This window comes from Pyxicephalus adspersus, chromosome 1, assembly GCF_032062135.1.
Source record: "Pyxicephalus adspersus chromosome 1, UCB_Pads_2.0, whole genome shotgun sequence".
NCBI lineage: Eukaryota > Metazoa > Chordata > Amphibia > Anura > Pyxicephalidae > Pyxicephalus > Pyxicephalus adspersus.
The window spans coordinates 113,512,225-113,527,256 of record NC_092858.1 but is presented as its reverse complement, the minus strand read 5'-3'; the positions used below and the strand labels follow the sequence as shown (position 1 = coordinate 113,527,256).

The following is a 15,032-nucleotide window of genomic DNA, read 5'->3' as shown; positions in this document are numbered from 1 at the left end:
ACTTCAACCAAGGAATCAGTTACGCCTCTTAAGGTAAGAGTTTATTCATGAGTTTATTTATCATGGAGAATAATGTTAATTCCTTTTGGTGGAGGGCTTCCAGCATTGAAAGCTCTAATTTAGGCCCCACTCTTACTAACCCTTAAAGAAACATGGGGACTGTCATTGCTAACTATGACAAATTATACTCATCTGGCTTATCCCACTGGACCCTTTTACTCCAAGTATGCAGAGACCTTCTGACTTTCCTGCTCTGCATACCTGTTCTAGGACAGAACTGCCTTCTGGTTTAGGGGTTTGTAAATTAAGCTCCTGTCATGCCTTGTTTCACAACAGGTTATATTTACAACCATGAATTTTGATGTGTTGAGAGCTGACCTCCAAGCAATTACAGATTCTACAGGTATGTTTTCCAGGCAGATGCCACAGGCACAATTCAGTTCATGATATTGTATTTAAAGTGTAGGGGATAGCAAGATTTGTATCATGTGTATCATGTTCTTGTTTTGCTGCCAGTTTCTTCTGATCCCCTTAGACCAGGGGGTCAGCAACCTTTACTATCAAAAGAGCCATTTTGCCTCCTCTTCCACTAAAGAAAAATACTCTGGAGCCACAAAACATAACACAGTTTATAAACTTTTAAAAGTTTTAATATTTTTTTTAATTTTACCTGTTACAACAAGTGTGCATGTGTAGGCCTACTTTGAAATAAATTAAACACTGAACTATGCCCCTAGAAGCCTCCAGCTTCTAACATATCATCCTGTTACATTAGCTGGAGGCTTCTAACGTAACAGGGTAGATTTTTTTTGATGGGCAGAGTTCTTTATGTTCTGACGATGCCTTAGCGATGAAATTTTAAGGGGTGTTAGCCACAGGTGTCCCCATTTGCAGCTTTAATTTTGTTCACCTGTACCCCCCAATCTTGAGTAATTGGGGTTCAGGTGCTAGAAGCCTCCAGCAATGTGTAACAGGGTAGATTATTTTGATGGGCAGAGTTCTTTATTTTCTGACGATGCCTTAGCGATTCAATTGTAGGTGGTGTTAGCCATAAGTGTCCCCCACTTGCACCTCTATTTTGGTCACCTGTACCGCCTGCCCCCCGTTCCAGAGAAATTGGGGTTCAGATGCTAGATGCTTCCAGCAATGTGTAACAGGGTAGATTTTTTTGATAGGCAGAGTTTTTATGAATTTTTAGGTGTTAGCCACAGGTGTCCCGTACTTGCACCTCAAATTTTGTTCACCTGTACCCCCATTTCCAGATACATTGGGGTTTAGGTGCTAGAAGCCTCCAACAATGTGTAACAGGGTAGGGGTTTTTTGATGGGTGGAGTTTTTAGGAGGTGTTAGCCACAGGTGTCCCCCACTTGCACCTCTAATTTTGTTCACCTGTACCCCCTTCCTGTTCCAGAGAAATTGGGGTTCAGGTGCCTCCAGCAATGTGTAACGGTAGATTTTTTTGATGGGCAGAGTTCTTTATGTTCTGATGATAGCCTAACAATTAAATTTTAGGGGGTGTTAGTCACAGGTGTCCCCCACTTGCACCTACATTTTTGGTTTTGTACATCTGCCCATTCCAGAGGAATTGGGGTTCAAAGGAGGGGGATGTCATTGTACACACCCATTTGTACACGCCCCGTGGTAGATTTATTTCACTGGTAGATTTTTTTCATTAGAACACCGGAGAGGGAATCCCCCTCCTCCGCAGTGTCTTGGGAGGAAGGGGATCCCCCATCAGAGATCTCCCCGCAGCAGCCGAAGGGAGCCACAACAAGGAGGCTGAAGAGCCGCATGCGGCTCCGGAGCCGCAGGTTGCAGACCCCTGCCTTAGACAGAAGGGAAAGGTACTGGAAAATGAGCCCAGAATAGCACAGCAACCAGTGGATGCAGGTTTAAAAAGTTACAAACCGTTTTAGGGTCCTGGGGATCAATAAATGCAAAGGCTTGGTGAGCCTTTTCATTCTACCCCAGAATATATGCAGGGAAGAAACCCCTACAGAAGAGGACCTGGTAGTCTAGGAGTGGAGGATGGAACTTTTATTTCCAAGTAGCTCTTGGAGAGAGGAAGGTGAGTTACCTGAGTGGATGCAAGGGCTCATGTAAGGTAACTCTGGAACTACAGTGGGAAGTACCCCTTCAGTAAAAGCTACAAACCCTATGATAAGTGACTTTTACCAGTTTGGGACTTTACTAATTTGCTGCTTACTTTACACAGTTCTATATTTTTCTAAAGCTTTATGCACACCTACATCAGTGAAAATATCTATGTGTCATCATGCAATCTACTTTTCATTTCATCCAGCCTTTCTTTATAGTTTTATTTTCATTAAATAAGAATACAACATATATAAAATATTTAACATAATACAAATCTTGTTCATAAAACAATTCATTTTTCAGCAGCTTAATGTTTATTCTGTGCAATTTAAACATACCATGATGTTTTTATATTTGTAACACTGCTCTGCAATGTAATGTAAACTCTGGTTTTAAAAAATCAAAGTGAAATTAAAGTTAAAAAAAGTAAATAAAAAAAAAGTAAAGTAAAAACAAATCTCTGTCCAGCAAAGAGACCTACATCCAAAAGAAGAGGGTTGAAAATAGGGAGACAGAAAAAGAAATACAAATATACAAAAGCCAGGACAATGAGAAACCCGGTACTTTTAGCCACATGGTTAAATTACTCTTTGTAGTTCCTGATTTTCTAGACTTGACTTATAATCTGTGCCTCCTCAGGATCGTACCACTGCAACGGGGCCCCCTCTGCTGTTCTCCGTAGCACATGCACAGGCACCATCTGTGTACACAAGAACAGATTGATGGAATTATGAAAATGAAATTCTATCACTAGTCTTTTCTAATATCACAAGCTTGTAAAAAAGCCGATTATCGTTTATATGTGAAAAAACAAGGTAGTCATAACGGTATATAAATATTTAACTAATGCTAGAAAATTACCATGTAATTACCTGCATTCTTTGTGAGATTCCAGCTTGACTCCAAGATACTCCTCTGCGAATCTTTACAGCACCTTTTCTGTCTAAAGATCTTGGTCTTATTGCATCGGCTCCTCTCATTCGTGCTCTGGCATGCCAGCATCTTAACTCTTCAGTAACTTCAGACTTTGAAGGCCCATGCATGACATTATGGTCCCTTACAGATGGGGTACGTGAAACCAAAAGAATGTTACCTTTTGGTGTCAAAGGACAGTATGCTAAATTGTAGGAGGGTTGAAGGTTAGATGAATCTGACAATGATTCCGAGGAGTTTGATGTATACAGTGGATTGGAGGAAATGTAAACTGGATTTAACAATGAAAGAGTACTTAAACTGTTATTCTGCGAGTTGTTGAAACTTGTTGCTCTTCGACACGTTGTTCGACCTCGAATATCACCATCTCCTTGGACACTCTGAACTCTGCAGAAGAAAGTATTATTAAAAAAATTATAAAAGCAAAAAAGAAAAAAAAGTATTTTAAACACAGATATGTATTACCTCATAGAATAGGACACAAGCTTTTTGTTGCTTCTTTGTGGGCTGTCCTGTAAGCATAACTTTGCCAAGTTGAGGTTATTATCACTGTCTGTGAAAGACTTTTCTGATATAGGGGTTACAGCTGGGCTACTATTCCTGCAAAAATAATAGAACATTAGGAAAGAGATCAAATGTTTTAGTTTTATGGATTTATATTTTAACAGCATAATTGTAATATATGCTGTATGTCAGAATAAAGAAAAAAATAATTGCCTTGATGTACACATATGCTCTACGCATAAAGAGACACTTTAATGTGTCACTGTGTCAATTTTTTTTTAGTTTATACATTCATTTAAGGATCATACTGGACCAGACAGATGTGGAAGCTTACCATCCCTCGATGACTAAAACTCTTTATAGGGCTATTAACAGGGATGACAGAAAAGAAAAAGATAAAGCTCAAGTCACAATTGCCTCATTTAGTTTGAGCTATTCAGCAACATGCTTTTCCTATAAAGTAGGAAACGATAATCTAACGTTTTAAATTATTGAAAAGAAAATTACTAATATGCAATATTTCATTCATAACCGATTAATGAGAAAAAAACATTACTACTTAGACTCCTCACTCATTTATTATACAAGGTGTCCAAAAAGTCACTACACACTTTACTTATTTCATTCAAGGTATCATTCCAAGAGACTTAAGACCATCAGTATAGGACAACTTAGGCTTTGCAGTTTTTGTAAGCCTATTATTCCCTTAACCATGTCTTGCCAATTAACATTGGAGCAGCGTTGCAAAATTGCCACTTGGCAAGAAGTTTCTTAGTCCCCAACTGCAATTCAGTGCCAGTTTGAGAAGCTTTATGGCTGTCACACTGCTCCAACATGTAATACAATTTACATGGCAAGTTTCTCGAAAAAGGATCGTTTTTTGACAAACCATGTAGCGACTTCAACTTTTAAAACTTTAAACGGAAGAATATGATGCTCATGTGGAAATGTGTGAATCACTCCTACACAAAGACCCTCAGCTCTTGGAAAACCTATGGTTCAGCAACGAGTCTATCTTTCATCCCTCTGGTCAGGTTAACGGGCACAACCATGGAACTTGGGGAAAATCAAACCCAGCAGAAATTACCAAGCATGAACAAGACTCTCCAAAGCTGGTGGTTTGGTGTGCAATGTCTAGCACTGGGCTGATTGGACCATTTTTCTTCTGCAATGTAACCACCGTTGCAGAGAAAAATTACCTGGAGATGCTGCTGGAAGGGGTAACCTCAAATGGGCTCCGCTCTCCCCTGACCTTACACCTTGTGACTTTTTTTGTGGGGCTATGTCAAAAGCAAGGTGTATTCCACTAAGCCCTGTAACCTGCCACAGCTTCAGGAAAGAATCCACACTGCCCACAGTGAGGTTAGGGAAAAGATGCTGCAAAACGTTGGAAAGGCTTGAGTCAGAAAGTGGCTGAAAGTTGTTGAAAATGTAGGCACTAGTGTGGAGGTATACAACTAGTCTTCAAGGCGTTTGAACGTGATGGCAAGCCTAACAAGTAAAACTGCAATAACTCCTTTTTGTTGATGCTACAAAAATGAAAAAAATCAGTTTATGTCATTTTAGGGATTCATTAAAAGTGTATAGTGATTTCTGTAACACCCTGTATATAGAGACATATAACATATCTCAAAATGATTTATATATATTATACTATGTGTGTGTGTTTATTTTATTTCTTTTGCAAAAGCATATTATTTTGTGGTTTACTGCTGAGTAAACCACTGACTAATACCACACAAATAGGAGAAATGGAGTGAAAGGTTTGATATGCTTATTGTGGGATTACACTATAAAATGACACATATCTTGAATCATTCTTTATTAGTTTTTACCTGCTACTGCTTTGGGAGTTACATGACCTTCTTTGGTTTTTGTCATAGGGCAGGTCTAGACTGGACTCTCGCCAAGGGCTGTTCTGTATTGGAGACGTGTCATTTTCATTATCTGTCCTCAGAAGATACAATCCCTCTAAAGTCTGAGGTCGCAAAGGCCTGTTGACTTGCTGTACTCTTTGTAGACTGTCATCTTGGGAAAAAAACAAAGGGAAAGGTATGGAAAAATAGGGTTAAAGTTGTCAAAATGATTATGACTTAAAAATAATTGGATTTTTTTCTATTTACCTTCACCTAACATTGCAACATCAGAAAGTGAACTGGATTCCGATACACTGCTATTGTCTGAAAGAGAACATATAAACAGACCTAACGTCAAAAAAGTTGTTTTTAAGCGTTCCAATCGAAAATAGCAATCTGTACTTCAGGTAAAGGGGAAATATTTTTGTGTCTTTCCTTTTCTTACCATCTGTTTGTAGGTTCTCATGTGTTTGCTCCTGGATTAATCTATTCTCTAGAAAACTAAGTTTTTGCTCTGCTGCTTTCAGTGCTGCTTTCCTTTGCTGCCGAACATGTCTAGAAACTGACTCTTCCATGTATAGACGACGTGCAGCCTCTGTTATCTGCCTCTGCAATGCCAGATCCCTTTCTAGACAGCCAAGTGGGTCCTGAGAAAACCAAAAGATATGAGAAGCAAAATTAGTTTATTCTAAAAAAGAAATCATAGTATTCTAATTTTTTTTTAATATATTGTACACACTTTCTAAATTTTGTACAAAACAAAAATACTGTACATCAAAGGGTTGAATAACCATTATGAAAAGGAAATGATGTTAAAAAAAATAGTTAAATAAAGTTTAAAACTCAGGATTGTAATTCCATTGGTCTAGCTCTATTCTAATGGCTGTCACATACAGTAATAGTGCCTAACAGTACAACTAATACTATAAAAAAAGCATTTTTTTTTAATAGTAGCACATACCCATGGCTTTAGAGCTCTTTTTACCATAGCCACTGATGTGGCAGTGCCTGGGACAGCAAGATTGGCGGGGCAGGCCTTAACACATTTACATTTACTTTATTTTACATTTGAATCCACACAGTGTGCAGTTGGTGACTTTTGTGCCACTGCTACTGTTGGGAGTACTTGGACCCAAAAAAGGAAATATAAACCTAAAATCACTAAAAGTGATGCTGCTATAATAATAATGTTTTCAAATTAATGTGTTTATTACATGCTTACAAACAATATTTTATTGCGGTTTGTATTCCTAGTGCTTTTATTTCTATTGCTAATTTCTATTGCTATTTCATATTCACAAAGTGGGCTCTGGGAGTATGGGATGTCAAAGTACTAAAACACAAAATTTTGGGTCCACTCACCTTTCCTTGACAGTGAATTGTTCTTTCATCTAGTTTAAACAAAGCTCCAACTCTTCGCCGAACTTTTGGTGGAGTTTCACCGGGTTTAAGAGGATAATCCTTAGGCAGGACCCCTGTCAATTCCTGGTAATAAAAAATAGAAGAAACATGTTTTACAAGTCAAATATTTTTCTATAAAAGATGTAACTGTGACAATCTAGGTCTATCTTTATATTTATTTTTTCAAAATGCACTGGATGTGTTGCAAAGTATTAAATCAGAAAAAAATATGTAATTGTATCATTTTAATTTAATAGATGGCACGGTAAATTAAAAGCATGCATTAGATGAGAAAATATTTTAGCAATGGATTACATCCTGTTTTTTTAATAACGCATTACAATGCTGCACACTTGAAAATCTGTTATTCATTATAACCACTTCAGAGCCTTGGGAGAGTACAAGATGTACCCTAAAACAAGATTCTAAGGTCAAATCCTATATTCTTTTCTGATTGTACTGTGTCACTGCTACTCAACCTCTATTATCAGCAAATCACAGCTGATAAAACAACAGAGAATTGCTTTGTATTACAATAGTTTCTGCAAGCTCTCCTGTTTAAAAAGTGTCTGTAAAAGTCTTTGAGAAACACAATGTATTAACAGCATTGTTAAATTGTATTTTCGGTTTCATTTACATGTAGTTTAAAAATATGCCAGCCTTTAATCTCGTATATATATATATATATATAAAACTGGATGTATGTGTGTATGTTCCACCATCACTCAAAAACGCATGGAGACATTTCAACCAAACTTGCCATACATATGACTGAGATGTGAGTGCATCTGTCATCTTTGTACAGCGCTGTGCTATATGTCAGAGCTATATTTGGATGTATGTATGTGTGTACGTATAGGAAATGGAGGAAAGAGCTACTACATCTAGAGCTTCAGAGACCGTACAACAGCGCGAGACCCAACTACAGGATAACAGAGATAGAGCTACTTCATCTAGAGCTTCAGGGACAGTACAACAGCATGAGACTCGAGTACACAAAATGAGAGAAAGAGCCAGATAATCACTGCCTGCACAACATTTTAGCTTAGCATTGGAAGGATTCCACTATGATCCACATAAAGACTACTCGCAGCATGCAAGTGTTACCATCGGAAAAATGGAAATGTTTTGTAGTTACTGTCAAGCCAAGAAGTTTAAATTTGAGTCTCCAGGTATTTGCTGCAAAAAAAGGAAAGTCAAACTCTGGAACTGCAACTGGAAACACCACCACAAAAACATTGAAATTACACATCAGAAAATACCTCAAATATTCATAGCATTTTCCTAATAACATTAGAAAATACAATGTTTATACATTAGAAAATACATGTTTCCAAAGACATCAATCAGCGCCACATCCATTGTTCAACAGCCTGGATTTCCATCCACATTCACGGTGCAAGGGCAAATTTACCATAAAGCAAGATCATTATTCCGCTGCCAGATCAACCACCAAAATTTCTACAACTATATTTTATTGAAAACAAATAGAAACTGACCACAGGTGCACCTACATCCCAGGAACAAAATTTCAGATTGTCTTAAAGTTACAAAGGGTGTTTTATGAGCACAATGTTCTTATTAAAACATTTTAAAAAGCATTGGAACATATGCCAATAATTTAGGTTAATTTAATTGTATTTTAATTGTATATTATACTTATACTTTTAACAATTAACAAAATTAACAAACATAATACAAAGAAATATTCATATATTATATAAATATAATATATTATATATGCTGCTGTACAGTTATATTACATTATCCATTATTTTTTTTTTTTTAAGTTTATCAATAAATATATTACCTATTAGAAATGTATCGGTGAGTTATGCCTAAGAATTATAGGTCTACAATGTAAATTAAATTTCCATGCAAAAAATTGTACCACTTTTTGCATTGAAATTTGCCCTGAATCAGACCGCTAGGGGGGTTAAAACCTGTAAAAAAATGTTTCTTTGATTTAACACTATAGCTTTATTTGATTCCTTTTCCTGTAAATTATAAGATTGCAATAAATAAATACCCAGGCAACGCCGGGTAATCAGCTAGTATATCTATATATGTCACTTTATAAAAAAAAATCAATTAAGATCAAATAACTTTAGCTTATCACAGTGGATAATTGGGAGCAGACCTATAAGTGACTTACAGCTTCACGCAAGCAAATCTGACGTAGCTCATCCAGGCAGCTTTGCATCTTCTTTTCCAGTGAACTTTGCTGAATGCGCATTGCTTGTGTTAGCTCTTTACATGAAGGAGACAGGGAGCTAGTAACTAAAAAACAAATAAGACAAACACCAAAATTATGTGATTAACAGGTTGTGTAAAATAAATAATAAAGCAATTAGTCTGAAGCAAAAATGAAAACTAAATAATACATTGAAAAAAATGGGTAATAAAGTATTAATATTCACAAATATTTAGTTTTATTCTTTTTTTTTTGTTTGTTTCAATAGGTTTTTATTGAGAACGATTTTCCAAATAGTAACAACAAATAAACAAGGGGATAAAGTTAAGCAAGATGTAAAACACTACACAATGGCGTATAACATAAAAAGAAGAAAAAACATAGTATAGGATCATCTGGACATCTCACTGCTCAATATAACTTAAGAAAGTCTCTGTGGGCTAACAAGTGCCATTAGGATTTTAGTCCATTGCAGAGTAAAGAGCCAGCCCTGGATGGCACAATAATGAGACCCATTACAGACACATACATACACATACATAAAACAACATTATAAATAAGCCATTAAACATGCCAGGACAAGACAGACACAGGAGGACAGGGAAAAAAGAAGGGAAAGGGAGGGAAATAAAAGGCCAGATTTCGGAGGTGGAGAGGAAGGACCCAAGAAAGTAGGGTTACAGAGCAAGTAGAGAGAGATCAAAGGCTCCTGGTAGATAGTTCTCAATCCACGGGTCCCATGTCTTCCAGAAGTGGGGCAATCATATTTTCATTACCAGGTACCACATTACCTTCCACCATGACAACATTACCAGACCACCATTTTTTCACTAGTGTCTGCCGCGCGGCCATGAATATGAATGTTATGAGTCTAAATTGGTGTTTAGGGATATTCTGAAGGGTGAGATATACGACTTACGGGAGACATACGAGGAGTATGGATTTGTAAACCAATGACAGTACACGTTTACCCAGGGTATCTCCAGCACATACCTGCTCTTAGAGAGTTAAGCTCAGGGTGTATTTTGTGTACTTTAAAGTGCTTTGTATAAAGTTTCTGAATTTGCAGCCGTGAGCTGGATACCTAAGTCAAACATCGTGTTTCCCAATAATAAGGGAAGGTGGATTGCACCAAGGTTTTATTGCGTTCAGACAGGAATATATTTAGCACCTTGATTTATCATGCTTCACTGTGAGACCAGATACCTGCGAGAACGTGCCCAAAATTTTAGACAAATTCGTCAGAGAGATCACCGGATTAGAAATAAACAATAATATGTTATCTGCAAACAAGGATATCTTGTAATGGTACCCCACCAGCTTGATGCCCAATATATCAGGACAGTCACGTATTGAGATGGCCAGAGGATCCATAGCTAAGGCGAATAACAAAGGCGACAGGGGACATCCCTATCTGATGTCTCGTTGGATCAGGAAGTAGTCCGACTGGAAGCCTGCGTTTTGTACGAAGGCTCTCGGCTTGGTATATAGAGCTTTTACCCATTGGCAAAAATTCAGACCAAATCCCCAAACATGTAAAAGTTCTTGAAAATAAACCCAAGTAACAGATTCAAAGGCTTTTCTAATATCAGGAGAAAGCAACATTGCAGATATCCCACATTTGCAAGACTGCTGTATGAGATGTAGGATGCATCTAACATTGTCCCCTGCTTGTCGCTGTGGCATAAGCCTCACCTGATTTTTACCAATAAGACAGAATCCCAGAGTTGAAACGGCACCCCATAATTGGCGCAAGGACTTTAACATACAGATTCAGCAAGGAAATGGGTTCATAGTTTGCCCAAGTGGTATGATCAGTGTTGGGTTTAGGCAGCACGCAGATGCTAGCGGTGAGTGTGTCTGACCCAAAGCCATCCCCCCCAGAGGAGATGATTAAACAGATTGGATAAATGAGGTGTTAACAAAGAACCAAATTTTTTGTAATATATGTTTCTGTGAAGCCTTCAGGGCCTGGGCGTTTATTGGACTTTAAAGTAAGTATAACTTCTAATATTTCTTCTGGAGAAATGTTTTCCAGGGTGGTGCACAAGTGTTCAGGCATGCTAGGGAGAGAAACAGATAAAACAAAATGCCTTTTTTACTACACGGTAACATATCTTAGTCTGCATACAAAGAGTGGAGGCATTTCTAGAATTCCTTCAAAATTTTAAGTGGGCGGCTAGTGGGGCCGTGATTGGGAATATTGAAATGGTAAAGCTTGTGCATTTTAGCTTGATGATGCAGTCTGTTAACTAGAAGGGTATTGGCTCTGTCCCCCTTAAAGTAAAATTTATTATTAACCCAGCGAATTTGCTTCTTGGCCTGATTATTGAGACATAGTTCCAATTCCAGGCGAGTTTTCTCTATTTGCTGTTTAAATGCCATAGATAAGAAGAGTTTAACTTGATCTACCAGGGATTTATACTGTGATTCCATAAAGTGCCCACCCCCACTTTAGCATTTACATTATTAATAAAATATTTATGTATTTGCTGTTGTAAGAGGGCAGCTACCTCTGGGTCACCCAAGAGGGAATCATTCAGGGACCATCTGCTAGTCCTGGGTTTAACATGAAATGAGGAGAGGGAGCACACTATGGCGCCATGAACCGACCAGGTGATCGGAGTAATTTTACAATCAAGCACTTGCGTCAAGAGTAGGGATGAAAAAAAACATGGTGGATCCTAGTTCATACATTATGCGGATGGGAGAAGTGTGTGTAATCCTAGTGCAAAGGATGCACCTCACGCCAGCAACAAGGTTATGTCGTTGAAGCAATTTCAGAAGCAGTCACACTCACCGGGGGCTTTGGTGATTGCAAAGCAGGTTTCCTGTCTAGGGCATGGGGAATCATTAAATTTGAGTCCCCATATAGTAGAAATCCCTGTTGACATGATTGTAATTCTGATAACAATACATCACAAAGTTGTCTTACTAATATTAAGGCTACGTACACACGTGCAACGGCTCTGGTCCGATATTCGACTCAGGGCCGATTTCGGACGAGAATCTGGTGTGTGTACAGCGCTTGTCGTCCATTGTCCAAACGACTATCCTGGCGGATCCACAGATGATAGACGACGAACGATCTTAATGGAAGTAAAGGGGGAAAGAGCGCAGCAGGGTGCTGATCTGTCATTCTCCCCCTCCCCTCTCCATAGAGCAGAACGGTTCTATATGTACAGCACTCGTTAATGCATCGTGCAGTCTTTAGTCGTTGGAAAGGATTGTGAAAGATCCTTTTCAATGACAATTATTGCACGTGTGTACATAGCCTAACGACCCTCTGGGTCCTTAAGTTTCTTGTCACATGTAAGAGGAGGAGAACGCTTGAAACCAATCAAAACAACCCTCTGCTTAGTAGAGCCATTAGCCGTAAATATGAGGGTAATGCTGACCAAAGTATCTTGGATGTGAAGAAGCTGAAAAGTATGTCTCCTGGAGACAGATAATATCTGCATGTTGCGAGTGGAAGGTTTTAAAGGCCTTCATTCTTAGCAGGAGAGTTCAGTCCCTGCACATAGAAACCTAGGACGGTAAATGTCATTGTTTGGTCCAGAGGCTAAAACTATAACTAGACAAACAGTATCAGGTTCATCACATTCCCGGAATCAAGATAGGGTTGCACTCTCAGGATGCTGAGGTCTTTCCTGACCTTGTCGTCGGGAACGATCACGTTGTGGTAGCATTGAATTCTGTTGGGTTGGCGAACCCTCAGCTGCTGCGGGAGACAGAGGTCCATTATGCATAATAAGGCCCAGGTCTTAGAAGCACTTTTCAGCTTCTTCAGGTGTGGCGAGAATGTAGGTGATCTCCTAGTGGAGAAAGGATAGCTTAAAGGGGAACCCATCCATATTTATTATGATATTGAAGCACTTGCAGCCATGGTTTCAACGCCCGCTGTTTCTGGATAGTGCAGGGGCCAGATCTGCAAATATTTGGTAGTCATTACCTTGAAATCTAAGGGGAACCGTTTCGCATGCCACCCCCATCAGACGCTCTTTGGTTTCATAGTAGTGAAATGCAACCACAATGTCTCGAGGCGGACCATAAGGCTGGTGCTTAGTAAGGCCCTATAGATATGATCAAACTCCAACCTTTCAATCGGAAATTCAGGAGTAAGCTCTTGTAGTAATGCAGTGACGGTAGATGTAAGGTAAATATGGATTCTGGGAGCCCGAATCCTAAGGTTCACCCGGCGTGCCCTGTTATCCATATCCTCTATTTTGTAATGTAAGGCCTGTATCTGACTTCAAGGCATCTATTTCCTCCTCATGCCCCTCTACAACAGTGGTGGTATCATGCAGCCTCCCATCTAACTGTGAGGTACGATGATATAATTCCCTAAGATCTTGGGAACTAATTTCTTGAACTGTCCAATGCTGCTTGCAGATTGTGATGATTGTGATACATATACTAGTGCAAATTCTCATTAACAAAAAATCTGCCCTATAGAATTCCTTTGGTTTACTTTTTTCAAAGTTTTTTTTTTTTATTTATCTAGTCTAGCCAACTAGTTTGAACTGGCCTTTAATTTTGTCATTTTTACCAGAGGATATTCTAATTTGATCTCCATTTGGTGTATGGCTCAGTAATGATAGTAATGTCTGACAATAGTAAATAAATAATCTTAGTTACATACATACATTAAATTATATATATATATATATATATATATATATATATTCTATATATAGAACAAGGGTAGTAACAGTCCTTATGCTATAAACAATAACGCCTCATAATAAACAAGGTATACAGATATTGCAGCTATTGCATTTTGTTTCTGAAACAAATACATAAATTATACACTTATTCACATTTTAAAGATTTGGTTCACATATCTATAATCTGTATAGTCACCTGGTTCGACAATATAATCCAATTCGCTATCATTTGATTCTTCTTGGACTCCCATAGCAAATGTTTTTTTCAAATTTCTAGGAAGAAAAAATGAAGATAAAAAAATATATTTGTAATGTAAGACCACACACACTATATTACATGGTCTACACATTGTCAGGCCCCATTGTGTAAACAGTAATGCACAGCTTTGAATAGCACCCCAATGCACCCCTACAGTAGTGCTCTTTGTCCTAATTTCATGTCTCCCACTTTGTGCATAGTGGGAAAAGTCATGTGCCCCTAAACCCAATACATTTCCAGGACTGCATGTTTTAGCACTTATTAGTGATAAGGGTTAAACCCCTCACTTTTGAGTAATGAACATGAGACATCTAGAAGTAGAAGTAGATGCCTTCTCTTTCAAGAATGCTCCACTGTGATTTGACCTGAGGGGCTTTTTGGGTTTTAACTAGTCTCATCATAACATGTTGTGTTTTACTTACTCTCATTTCTTCCCAAGTCCAACTCATTTGAAGCTATTGTTTCCATACATTTCAGAGATGATACCAAACAAGCTGATAACAGCTATATGTAATTTGGAATAATTTACTATATAATATCAGGCTATTCTGAATGTACGTTTGGCCTAGATGCCTAAAAGAATGATTTACAGTGCTCCAAAACTTAGAGCAAACCAGGAGATTTTTGTGATTCTGATGATTCATAGGATTTGTAAGTGCTGACCTTTATCTAAAAGAATGCATACTGAATATATAAATATAATTAATTTATATATATGTAAGTTTATATTCAAAGGAATTTCAATACTTTTCCAGGGCTTGTTCTGAGGAAATGCACTGTATATCATAGATCAACAATTCCTGTTCAAGCTAAAAAAATACATAATATACTATGTACATTCAGGCAACATTACAGACCTAAACTACAACTGAATATCCATAAAACATATAGAGGACTAGCTTAAAAGACTGCCCGCAGTAATATCGTTTACTGTTATCTCTAAATATTACACTCCAAAGAGAACTTATGATTTGTAAAAGAGGGGGATTTTATTAGCGCTGTTCTATTTTTGTTGTCTTGCAACAGTATGGTAAGTAAGCATTATCACCTTAGTAAAGGGAGTTTATTAATGGCAGAAACACCAGGTCACAAAAAGGATAAACAGTCAGTATGTGCTGCTT

The 15,032-nt window shown here is 37.9% G+C and overlaps 1 protein-coding gene across 1 annotated transcript in view; it reads right to left on the bottom strand.

Moving 5' to 3' along the window:
- Window positions 1–2,303: 2,303 nt before the first annotated feature.
- INAVA (innate immunity activator) overlaps window positions 2,304–15,032 on the bottom strand; it is a 17,338-nt gene continuing 4,609 nt past the window's right edge. Inside the window, exons 2-10 of the mRNA XM_072424274.1 lie at window positions 13,849–13,925; window positions 8,947–9,071; window positions 6,753–6,875; window positions 5,836–6,037; window positions 5,658–5,714; window positions 5,370–5,562; window positions 3,496–3,630; window positions 2,970–3,417; window positions 2,304–2,797 (exon numbers count right to left, since the gene is read on the bottom strand). Of these exons, the coding sequence (XP_072280375.1) occupies window positions 2,705–2,797; window positions 2,970–3,417; window positions 3,496–3,630; window positions 5,370–5,562; window positions 5,658–5,714; window positions 5,836–6,037; window positions 6,753–6,875; window positions 8,947–9,071; window positions 13,849–13,903 (1,431 nt within the window). The 5' untranslated portion in view covers window positions 13,904–13,925 and the 3' untranslated portion in view covers window positions 2,304–2,704. The remainder of the gene's footprint in view (window positions 2,798–2,969; window positions 3,418–3,495; window positions 3,631–5,369; window positions 5,563–5,657; window positions 5,715–5,835; window positions 6,038–6,752; window positions 6,876–8,946; window positions 9,072–13,848; window positions 13,926–15,032) is intronic.